Source organism: Silurus aristotelis (assembly GCF_946808225.1).
Source record: "Silurus aristotelis genome assembly, chromosome: 6".
In the NCBI taxonomy this organism is placed as follows: Eukaryota; Metazoa; Chordata; class Actinopteri; order Siluriformes; family Siluridae; genus Silurus; species Silurus aristotelis.
This window is the reverse complement of record NC_139579.1, coordinates 19,206,824-19,219,422: the sequence shown is the minus strand read 5'-3', so window position 1 is coordinate 19,219,422 and position 12,599 is coordinate 19,206,824. Positions and strand designations below refer to the sequence as shown.

Sequence of the window (12,599 nt, the reverse complement as noted above, 5' to 3'; positions counted from 1 at the left end):
TTCCTGGGTAATGGCAGGTTTAATGTGATGGACATTTAATTATAGTCACAGCACAGTGTGGATAAAAAAACAACTGTATATTCTATAGAGTATAATCTATACTCTATATATTTCTCTAGGTTGTGTATTACAATACTATTAAAAATGATTCCAATGTTTCACTAAAAATATATTAATTCTGATTTATAATTAGTCTGACATCACAAATTACCAAACAGTTCTGTGGAAATGTTCAAAAAGTGTTTCAGTTTACAAAATAGTCTTGCAAACATTAGTGGACATTCATGAAAGTTATCCTGCCGGATGAAGTGTTAGTTTGTGCAGTAACATAATTCTCTAGAAAAGTAAGGAACAAATAAAGATTAAAAGTAGAATCCTACATGGGTCTTTAACAATTCAAAACCCTAGGCACGTATATAGGCTTAATCTTATTTTACTCACTCAGGGTTTAATCTAAATCAATTTATGCATAATACCTTTCATTTCAAATTTTCATCAAAATTAACCAGTAGTCTAAAGAAAATCGTTCTGTGTTCTTTCTTTCAACACACTTTTCGAACTTCCTTGCTTAGGAGCTATCAGTTCAGCAGATCACTTGAATCAATGGTCAGGCAGGAAAAGCAACACTAACAAAAACACCTCCACAAAACAGCTTTGTCAACCTGTCCAAACCTTGCCGATCGATAGGATTAGCACCGCAAGCTCAGGAGGCTGAGAAAGGCCAGGCCTCCATATGGATTTCATTGTAATAACCTGCCGCTATTAACATAATTGGAGGAAATCTCTCTATTTTTGAGTGGTAACAGTGGCTCCATTGTTGAGTCTCTGTGACATCTGGGCTTTTTTGTGCATTGGGAGAAGTTGTGTCATACTCTTTTACACTGTAAAATGGACCTGACAAATGAACCATGCTTGAACTCTTGGCTTCCGCTTGCTCGTTTTGAACAGCAAGGGGTCCGAAACCTGACGTGGTGCCGAGCATCTGCATGTGCTTTCAACAGAAAATCCTTAATGTACGGAATGTGTAACTTCCAGAGGGACTCTCATTGGAAAGATTTTTATACTTTCATCTTGTTGCAGAGACACAAAAGGGGTCAACGTGGCTACTGCTGTGCTGCAAAGGTTACAAATTTGACGTGTTAACGAGGTCTTGCGTTCCTTTAGGGGAATCGTGTTGAGATCATCGTGCCACCTCAAACATGTTCTGTTTTGTTTATACTGAACTCCAGGATGTCCTGGATTCGATGCAACAGCACGTTCTAACCCTGCTTTCTATCCTGTCAGCAAGGATTACTTATGATGCGACACAGTGAGTGATCATCTTCATTTTATCCCAGGAAAGCTTGTGAGGTTCAGCTTCGGCCTTGGACTAATGAACAATCACAATGCATACTTTTTTTTGAATCGTTTAGTTTTGGATGGTGACCAAACCAGTTGACGCCCTTGTAATAAACTATAAGACTCTAGAATCTAGCAAGCTAAGGGTCTCAATCATCAACAGTTCAAGCTATTGTTCCTGTAAATTTGTCATTTTCTAACCATCTACTCGACAAAAGGACAATGCCTTTTTTATATAAAGGTAGTTAAATATAAAAAGGGAGCAGTAGTTCAGGGGGTTAAAAAAAAAAACGAGCGCTAGAAAAACACTCTAGCAAAAACGATCTACATATGGAAAAAACACTCATTGTGGCATTTAAAGCATAAATACTGTTGCCACTTAATCACGTGATTCATTTGCGAAGCATTTTTTTACACACTATCACAGATCTGCCATTTATTTACCCTCTCTGGAATGATGTCTGGACAAGGGAGCATGTAATTAGTCACTTCACATCAAGTTCAAAGCAGATACCATCTCAGAGCCCAAGGCCCTTGTCACAATGATAACACGAAGCGCCACTGTGAACGTATACACGAGCTTGAGTGTCTCATTTATAACCAAGAGAAAAATCTCTTATTGTTAAACATTTAAAGGTAACATTTCAGTCATAATAAATATTTTCTGGATCTTTCCAAGCAAGGAGTTTTATGCTTCTATTTATGCTGCATACATTTTAGACGACTATCCCTGCAGTAGTGCACAGCATGAGCCTGTCAATACACTGTCTAAGCAAATCATGTCCTTTTTTGATGATGGGTATTCAGACAATAAGAATAAGAACTATGAAATGTGAGATCCTCAAGTCAAACTGAAGAATCCTACAACTGATATTTGTTGTAAAACATTTCAAATCATCTCTGTCAAGGACGTATGCAGTAACATCCAAAACAAGTCTGCCAGATGAAATAAATAGCCTATACATTTTGTAGAGCAAAGTAAGACAAAATTGTGCCTGCCCCCAACAGACAACAACAGACAAAAGCCGACAGCTTCCGCAAAGTGTCGCTCAAGTGTCACAAACACATCTGAGCTGCCTTCACATTCAATATACAAATAATTCCTGAAAACATATCAACATAACTGCTCTACTACCAAGATCAACTTAGTCATATGACAGTATAGAGATGTTAACCACATAAACCAGTGTCACCTGCTTTAACGAAATTATCTCTTGGTATGTGCTAAGAGGTAGACAAAAAAAAATAAATATTGCACATCAATGACTGAAAAAATAAAATAAAAATCTCTTATAAGCTTGTGAGGGAAAAAGCCTGGCCTGAGTGATGAATAAAACACGCCTCAGCCATTGAGTGTGTGTACATGCAATGGAGCTTGGTGTGATGTGTGTTGTTAACACACACATTTTTTCTGTACTGTGTGCAATCTCAGAGTGAAAAAGCTGTTTTCAAGTGCTTTGTCATAGAATGGCGAGTAACGTGATTGGTTCAACCTGTCATGTTATGTCCTGTTTCTGCTTTTACGATGGCAGAGTATGTGCTGTTAAGTTCAGCAGGGGAGGAAGGAGAAAAGTCTTTTTATTACATAAAACATTTTTAGTGGATCACTTTTGTAGTGAGTGCTACAACTGATAAGTAAATGAAAAAGTGATAAATGGAACTTGAGTAAATGATGACTCATCTTGCTCAATTTTTTGCTCAGTAGCTAATGCAGAAGAAAGCCAGAGTTACAAATAGCTATGGCTAGGATTGAAAGCCACGAGAAAGACAGCACATATGTGTGGTCTGCTAACAATAATCACTTTGGCCTCAAACATTTTCCACAGTTTACTGGTATTTATTATTCATTTTTTTATGACCCTTATATTGAACGCAGAGTTTTAGTAATCTACATAAGGTGAGGAGAGTGGGTGCATGCCCCACTTTATCCTATATGGTGCCAACAAGAGTAAAACAAAATCCCAACCTTTAACTGTTTATTTCCTGAATTGAAGTAGTCTTTGTCAATGAGATTAATTGGCGTTGTTATAGAGGTTTTATGAATCTACTTTTTAATTTGAAAAAGCATGTAACGGTACTGCAGCCACATCTTAAAAAAGCAAACCAAATAAAAACCCTTTCCTTTTACCTGATTTAGTTATGCAAGACAACACAGCAACAGCCACACTTTAGAAAAATCTTTGTTCCTAATTTGGAGACTGGAAAATACCCTCCATCCATGTGCCCTCGTTATACAAGAACCGCCAAGGAAAAGACATACATGTGGCAGTGGGGCAGGCTATAAATCTTACCACACACACACACACACACACACACACACACACACACACACACACACACACACACACAGGGCCAAACATAGAGGCTAATCACCAATCACCCACACACTCAGTCAATCATACACACCCTGCCTTTCGATGAGTCAGGCTGCTGTGATCCATGATTTTTGACTAGTAGGAGTGCGTTCTCTCCAACTGCTCCACAATGCACTTGAGCAAGAACAGCAAAAAGTAAAATTGCAGATGTTATAGATTAAGTGAGAGAGTTCTTCCCTTCACTGCTCTTTCTTAGAACTATGTACTAATGTGTAAAACTAAGTCTGGTCCTGTCGCTCACTCGATTTTCATAAAATATTTTTTTTACATTGAATTACCAAGTAAACAAGTACCATTGCATACCTTTGAACAAGTTACTCTGTACACACATCTGCTTTCACCACTAAACACAATTTGCATGCTTGAAACCAGCATGCTCTGTTATTTACTAAAAACATGTTTCTAGTAAATCTGAAGCCTCTAGTAAAGTCTGAGCCTCTATTTCTAGGAAAAGTCAAGGTGAATGTTTTTGGTAGCAGTATATCACACTGGATGAACAAATGAAATACTGTTCCTTGCATAGGAGCAGGCAGATGCTTGCTATATAGGTCTTTGGGGTCAGGCTTGGGGGAATTTATTTCCTGTTCATTTTACGGTTAGTTTTGGCCGGGATGATCATGGCACACTACAGTTTCCATGTGCTCCCCTCCTTTTCGCTCGAGTCTCAAATCTTTTGCTGCTGACTTTTTAGCTTTGCGTTACCCAGGTAACAATTTAATGTTGACAGCTATCCTCCCAATGAACCTGCAGGAGAGGAATGATAAAGTTCCTCTCAAAAAAAAAAATAAAAATAGAAGGCAGATTTTTCTATCTTTCCTCATAGCAAAATCAATTTGATAGCATTTTCCATGGAAAATTAAATAGCCAACTGTATTTTAAGCTAATAAATACTGACAAAACATCCCAAACTACAATAAGAAGAACAACCTTGAGCTCAAGGGGTTTGTTTGAGAGAACAGTCTATGTGTCTGTAATTTTTAATCTGTATGTCTGCTTTGACATAGGCCACATACTGAAGGTCCCAATCCTCCAAGGTATTGGTGATGGGTTGTGTTTAATAATGTAGAATTCTGTAAAACTTCAGAATTATAGATGCACTCCTGACATACAAAACAGCCACAAAGTTAAAGCTAAACAGAATTGAATTTGTGTAAAAGGCAGCATAACAGCTATAAAATGGTTAAAAGAAATGTTAAAACTAATTAATTGCAGATCTGTGAAAAAAGTTAATCGTCCTACCCTGGCACATATTATTTTTATATTTAAGCATGCAATGTTCATTAAATGTTAAACTACAGCTCTGAGTACAGACCTTGCCCATAGAATGAAAGTTACTAACCTATCACAGTGGGAAGGTTTTCTTCCTTGCCTGTATGCAACACATTAACATCCGACCGCACAGTGTTTCCAGCTGCTTGAGTGATTCAAGGTCGGGCACAAGGTTTAGTCTTCATAAAAGTGCTTTCGGAGAGATTTCTAGAAGTTTATGCCTTTTTCCAAAGTATTTGCCAAAAAAGCTACAAACTTTTGTCCTCCGAGCTAGCTTTGTCATCCCTTTCTGACAGAGGGGGAGAGGATCTGGGCCAAAGTAAATTCCCCCTCCTCCAAATTTACACTGAATTCTAGCAGACTATATACAGTGGTTCCCTCACATCACCACTTATATAAGAGTTGCTGAGAAATTCTCAGATTCCACTGTATACCAATTTGCAATGGCAAAAGTTCACTAATGAAACCAGTTCTAACCTAATCTTCCAGGCTTCCACAGTGATTTGTTACAATTTTCTAAATTGTATAGCATGTAAAAATATGATGCACATCACCTCCTGAAAATGTAACAAACGCTTCTTGTCAGTGTGGTGAACTTTTGTCCTGTAATTGCGCTCTTTGTGACAGCGGAGTAGAGCCAGTGCAACACCAAAACAGGAAGTGCTTCATTATCAGATGTTTATTTCCTTCATCGCGCTCTACATTGTCCGAAATACACTGATCCCAAAAATGAAAATAGTTTCGCAAGAATGTTGGTTACTTTTCATATTAAATGTGAATAAAAAGCATTCACACAAGCTCAGTCTCAAGAATTACTGTGCCTCCAAAACATAATGTTCCTTTCCAATTAGCGGTGAAACCGGGCCCAAGCCAGGTATTTTTCATCAACAATAAGTAACATCAATACAAACACCAAAATTCATCTCTCATTATTCAAGCTTTGTATACATGCTAAGCACAAAACAGTGATGTATGGCCCAATAATGTGGTTTTGCATTCGGCAGGAAGTCTAAACAGCTCTGTGTGGTTTGCATAGTGTCTTTCCATTACAGTGACGGCAATACAAGTGAAACTCGTAACCAAACTCGTAACCAAAAGTTAATTCAGAAGATTATCCAGAGACATCAAACAAATAAAGCACTGTGGTCAAGCACAGCTGAATATGATGCCCTGTCATTTGGAATCCATCTAGATGTTTTACTTTAGCACTATTCAAATGAACATATGCTTTTAGACTTTTTACAAATCCTTTTATAAAATTAGACCCATACATTTTGAACTCATGTTCAAAACCTACCAATTATGATGTTGTTTATGGGGCATAAATATCACCTGTATCTAACTTGAGAATTATTCTCCTGAAGATAACAGTTTTTTTACTACTTGTAAGATGTATTATTTTATTCACTTGATAGTGATTGTGATTGAACAGCTATTTGTAATTTATAGCTATTTGTTTGTCCTCAAAGAGTTTAAAGGATTATAGTGTTGGTCAAAGGCCAAAATCAAGGATATGTAAAATATGTGCAAATCCAAACAGAGCATGCTCTTTAAACCTAAAAAAAACATTTATCTGTGGTACGTAAGCAGGTGGAAAGACAGCAAGCTACCTAATGCATTAAACCTCCAGCAACATCCAGATGATTACAAAATGAGGAGCCATGATTCCAAAACCCACAAAATCTGATGGTATACTATTTCTACTAGTCTATACCACTGTGTTATTACTAACATCCAGTCCACATTGCAGTTAAAACAAATTCCAAAAATTCAAATAATTAGTCAATATATTTAGTCAATCAGTCAATCACTGGGCCCATCTTTTGCAGAACAGGAAATATAGATTAGAAAATGTATACAAACATATTTAATGTTTAAAATATACATTTACTTTCCTTAGCAGTCCTCCAACTGTGTAACAGAAATGCTTAAACTGACCATTATCTCACATCTCTTTCTACTGAAATATGAAAATGTAACATTTTACTGTGTCCTGATTGGACTAGCAAAGAGCACAAGTATGTGTAAGTGTATTTCTCTCTGTTAGCCTGTGCCCTTTTATGAGTAAAGATGGTCAGGAGAACTAGAGAAATCAGTCATTTTTTCCACTAATATCAAAGCCATATGATTGTGCTGGGCTGGATGTCAGCACATGAGGTTTCAGCTCATCCCATGGGTTTTGGGTGATCCACAGCAGCACACAAAGTTTTGAGACTGACACTGTTGCTTGGTTTTCCAATCAAATATGAGTCTTCTGTGTGTGCTACATGTCTATTAAAACTGCATCTAGATGAACTGTAAAATAACCCGCCTTCTCCAATTTGAACTAAAGCGTCGAGAAATGCAATAAATGCAAAAACTGCATTAAGTCCATGCATTTATATTTATGTATTGCATACATACACATAAACACAAATCTCAGGGGCCATGATGTCATACTATGGTTAAACAGTAACCTTGTGTCAAATGATCTCTAAAACGTCTCTCCATCTGAAATTCCTGCCTTCAAGCCAGAAAAGCAAGATCGAGAATTATACCAATATTGGATTTTGCCCTGAAGTGAGGTTCCAGCCCGCAAGCTAGTGAGAATTCACCACTGCATTACATTTGTATGAAGGAATGTGAACTTGACCTAAAATGCACTGGACAAGAAATACACATAGCAAGGCAGTGCATGTTAGTAATGATGTCTGCCTGCTTGTTTAGCAGTTCAACGAGGAACCATGCAAGGTTGCAGCTTGTCTCTTAGCTTTGAACAGGAGCTCATCGTGCCCTGTTAACGGGTCACGTTAGCACATTACTGCCAGACTGTTCTCTGTGAAAACAATGGTACATTTTACATAGAGCTGTTCTGTGTGGCCTAATTTAAAAGGGTGTAACTGGTGTTGGTTTAATGTCTGCACAGGTTAAAACTAAATTTTAAAAAGTTACCATTTATCTGTTATCATTCAACAGCAGCCTTGAACAAAATGGAACCCAGAGCAGGTAGCTGTCATTCAGCAGACATAGTCTAGTAGTTTATTCAGTCTAGTAGTTTGTTACCTTTAGAGTTTGTACCTTTATAGAAGCCCCACTACATCTCAAATCCAGCACAAAATAAATTAATTTTATGCCTCTTTTTTATACTCTCTGTGGAAAACAAGGTCACCATGGTGCACATGTATTCCTGATGGCTAGATATCCATTCCATAATCTCCTTTTATTGCACTCAATCTTTACCTTAAACAGAAAATGTTAAACAAAAGTAATGTTTACTTACAGCCTACATACTGTGTGAGTTGAAATGTATAAGATTTAATTCAGTTCAATTGAATTCTTCTCTAAACAAACTCTAAAACAAGAACTTCATAGCTGTGGAGTATTTCAAACTTTCATTTTGGCATAAAAATTGACCATGGCATCTCTGTCATTAAATGTCCTGTCCCTGCCCTGAGCATGCGGCACCATGGCTTCTACAACAAAGGGCCTCTAATAAAACCTCTATCCCATTTTTTTTAACTGTAGGTATATTAATACCTAAAATGACATTTTATATATATATATATATATATATATATATATATATATATATATATATATATATATATATATATATATATATATAAAATTAAAAAAGCATGAAGTTGTAAATGAGAACATTGAACCATGAAGGTTATAATTTGTTAGATGTTGAGATATTCATATGGTGGGGCTGACCCAATTTCCTCCTATGGACAAACAATCCTGGTTATGTTTTAGGATTTATGTCATTACTCACATCAACACTGCCTCCATTGTGTCATTACATCTGTCTGTGAACTCAAAACTGATGGTATGAAAATGTCTTTTAATCAGCGACTAACGCCTCTCATTGCTTATCCACTAAAGGCACTTCCTGGTGATTATAGTACAGACGAGGCACAGTCTAGATTAGTCACAGCCTTTTACATAAATTAATATGATAGAAAACTACAGTTGATCAGTTACTTTAGTTTTGTTACCTTTTCAACAAAAACAACAGATTTAGATCATTTAATTTCCAGATTCCTGAATAAAGCCACTAATACTCTGTTATGTTAGTAGTGAGTGAAGACCGGACGGTTTAGGGATTGTTACCAGACACGTCAGCTGCAAACAGCTTAACAGTTGCCAGCTGACCAAAACACTGCCCCATAAATCTAGAACAGCATTCTCAGATTTACATTGTTCCAATTAATCCTGATTAATATGAGACCATTAGCTCTCAAAACATTTCTGGTGAGACTCATAAAAATGGCAAACGCTATCAAATTTCTAAAGTAAATGCCTGCTATAATAAACCTTACTGAGATCATTTGTTTCTTTTCTATCACACAGACAGAGATAAAAAATTGTGTGTGACAGCTCAGGTAAGAAATTATGCAAAGATCTACTGTGATCGTGTACAGACTTAGTTGTTCCTTTTTAATTTTGGTCCCCATTTCAGAAAAACTATTAAGTCCTATTTTTGTGCAAGTACACAAGCACATTTAGGCTTTTAAATGATTATCATACTTTATTTGTATAGTAACATAGTAACCCAGCAAGACCAGATGGATTTATACCAATCTGTAAAGTGGAGTGTACCTACCTGCCTATTTTAAAGTCTACAATCAATATACAGGTAGTTGTCGACTTACAACCACAATTGGGACAGACAAATCGGTCGTAACACGATTTGGTTGTAAGTAGAGTAGGCTATATGTACAGTACTGTGAAATGATGCTGGAAGCTGGTACGCACTGTTGTATGCCGCGGCTAGCGGCGTAGCCGTGGCATACGACACTCGTAACACAATTTGGTCATAAGTAGAGTAGGCTATATGTACAGTACTGTGAAATTATGCCGGAAGCTGGTAAAAAAAAAACGTACGCGGCGGCTAGCGATTGTGGTCGATTGTAGTCGAATGGTCGTAAGTTGCATAGGTTGTAAGTCGACGACTACCTGTAAATGTACACTTTATACATAAAACAGTGGATAGTTCCCGTGTGTTTAATATGTTACTGCAGTAACAATTAAACAGCAGCTTCCAGTCTTCTGTTACACCTGAGAGTCTGTCTTGATATGCTCCATTTGCTGTTGTGTTTTGACCTTAACAGGACTAAGTGGAGCAAAAATATTTAGAAAAAGATACAAACCAAGTGATTGTGGCTTAATGGCCTTGCTCACAGGCCCTACAATGTCTCACCCACAATCTTCTGATCAGTATAAAATCTACTGACATTGCTGGTAGTTTATAAAAGGGTATAATAAACTATAATTGTACCTTTGTTTCTACTGTAGTAAGAACCACATCAAACTATATTGTCTTTATTTCTTCTGACTGCAAAACCCAGTGTCTCTGAACTGCACTAAAAACACATTTCTATCATGTCATGGTAAACAAGGTTTTCTTAATATATTAATATGGATATTTACCTTTTGGTCGACAATAGAACAGACCAGGTCTTTCACAGCATTGAGTGACAGGTCATGTGGCTCCAGGCTGACTGTCTCCCTGGTGAGGCCAATCTGAAGGAGAAAGGAGAGTCCATGGAGAGAACCTCTGGAGAGTGTAGGGCTTGGAGCGCTGTGACTGCCGTTGGACAGGCGGCCAAACAGGGCCACTGGGGGGCTCGGGGATGGGGTCGGGGGTGTAGGCTGGGACTGGAGGTAGGCTTTGGACAAGGGTGGAGGAGGTGTGCTACTGCAGGCAGACATTGGCTTGCCTCCTACCACTGAGATGACTGCTAAGTAAACCCCAAAGGTGACTAGTCTGGAATCTGTGTCTCAACAAGACCAATTTTTTATTAAAGTTTTATCTGGAAATCTATCCTTTATATAGTACATCAACAGTGTCTGAACTGCCACAGTCTTGCGCAGTCCTTTGCATAGGCTTTGAAGTTTGTGTTGAGTTTATGTGCTGGATTTACATACTAATATTGTAATCCCAATAGCATACAAACACAATAATGATGATAATTTTGCTCTCGTTACACTGTGGTGCTCTATGGGGTACACATTGCATAGATGAATGTATTTAATGATGTCGCAGCTGAGCTATCATGATCTCATCTTGAAGATGGACAGAGCCACTGTCATCCTAGACTTTGTGTTCCCGTCCCATTCCAACTTTTCAGGCTCTGTTGAAAACAAAGAGTTCGATGTATCAAACATGCACCAAATCTTATTCGCGTGTGAGATGCAAAAAGAAAAACACAGTCAAAAGCAAGCATCACTACAGAAAACAATTAAAAAACTAACAATCACATTAATTTTTTTTTTCTATGACTGCAATTGCTCACTGTAACCAACATCTGGAAGCCTTGCCATTCCACACATCTGGAGAGGATCCTCCCCCTCTCGGTCGTGTAGCTGGCAGAGGACCACAACTGCCAGCAAAACAACTTTACAATTGTTTTGCTCGTGTTCACTGTAGGATGCACGATAACATGTAGGTACAAAAAAAAAAAAACAATATCACAAAACACTGTATACTAAAAAAGAAACATTACCTGGAAACAATGCGTTTACTCTTTTATTGACTGAGAAACCAAAAAAAAACTTTCAAAAAAAGCTGGTTTCAAAGATTTTCAGAATCCCGTGTTTACTCAAAGGCTTTAAATCCCTGAAAAGTCCAGATTCGTGCCCTGATCTGGATTCGAGACTGCTGAAAACTTTTTTCTTCTTTCAGGTCTAGAAGCGAAATCCTCCTTCATGAGTGCGTCGTGTTTTCAGCTGTGGCTGTAGCCTCCAACTCCAGCGCTGAAAGAGAAAGGGGGAAAAAAAACACATGCACCCTGGTTGCGGTGAATCTGGTTGAAAGCAAAAGTCGTGTCAGAGCCCGAAGTGACTTCATTAATGTCCCATAAAGCCTGTGTGTTTCTCGGGGCTTTTTTCCCCCCTGCTTTTGCATCACGCGCATGCCTGACTTGATAACCGTTTCCGTTATGTGAACGGAGGCTGAGGGCGGTTTTGCGACCTCTAGCGGTAAGATCCTTGCGTCTCTGAAATACAAGGCCACGTTGGTAAATCTGTAAATCGAAAACCAATGCAATTGATGATTACATAAATCTAAAGCAGAGACCCCCAAGCTTTTTATTATTTTTTTTTATTATGTGCATCACGGATTAGTTTCACACGAGACCGTCTCTTGTTTGTGGTCCTTGATGGGCTGTATATTGTCATGCACAATAACTTGCATATTATCATACATATTACATGATTTCATTATTTAGTTATTACATATATAATAAAAAATGTAACTGATCATAATGCAAAATCAGCGTGAGCTACATTTATTGATGCATAGAAAAAAACTGTGACTGAAACAAATTGCCACAGGCAGGAGTGGTCTCTTCTTATTCGTATACTGTGAAAGTCAATATTAAAATTAAAATTATATAAAAATGTTTAAGTTTTCATTCTTATCGTGTGACTCGGTACCTAATGATTCACGGTCTGGTACTGGTTCGCAGCCAGGTTTTGGGGCCCCTGATTTAAAGTGTTCAGATGGAACTACTACAGCTTATACTGTATATATTATTCTTTGCTACTCACCTTCAACTACAAAAAGTATTGATTTAAAAAATATATATTGTATGCTGTCATGGACTAAAATAGTTTGATATAGTTTTATCA

General features: G+C 37.6%; 1 protein-coding gene across 2 annotated transcripts in view; it reads right to left on the bottom strand.

Moving 5' to 3' along the window:
* The window catches only part of prkd3 (protein kinase D3), a 37,497-nt gene extending 25,568 nt beyond the window's left edge, over nt 1–11,929 (bottom strand). Inside the window, exons 1-2 of one of the 2 annotated variants that reach the window (XM_083545029.1) lie at nt 11,474–11,929; nt 10,398–11,101 (exon numbers count right to left, since the gene is read on the bottom strand). In XM_083545029.1, the coding sequence (XP_083401155.1) occupies nt 10,398–10,679 (282 nt within the window). In that variant the 5' untranslated portion in view covers nt 10,680–11,101; nt 11,474–11,929. Of the gene's footprint in view, nt 1–3,466; nt 3,578–10,397; nt 11,102–11,473 lie in introns of those variants that run through there. The other variant, XM_083545030.1, reaches the window with a different exon arrangement.
* Nucleotides 11,930–12,599: the final 670 nt, after the last annotated feature.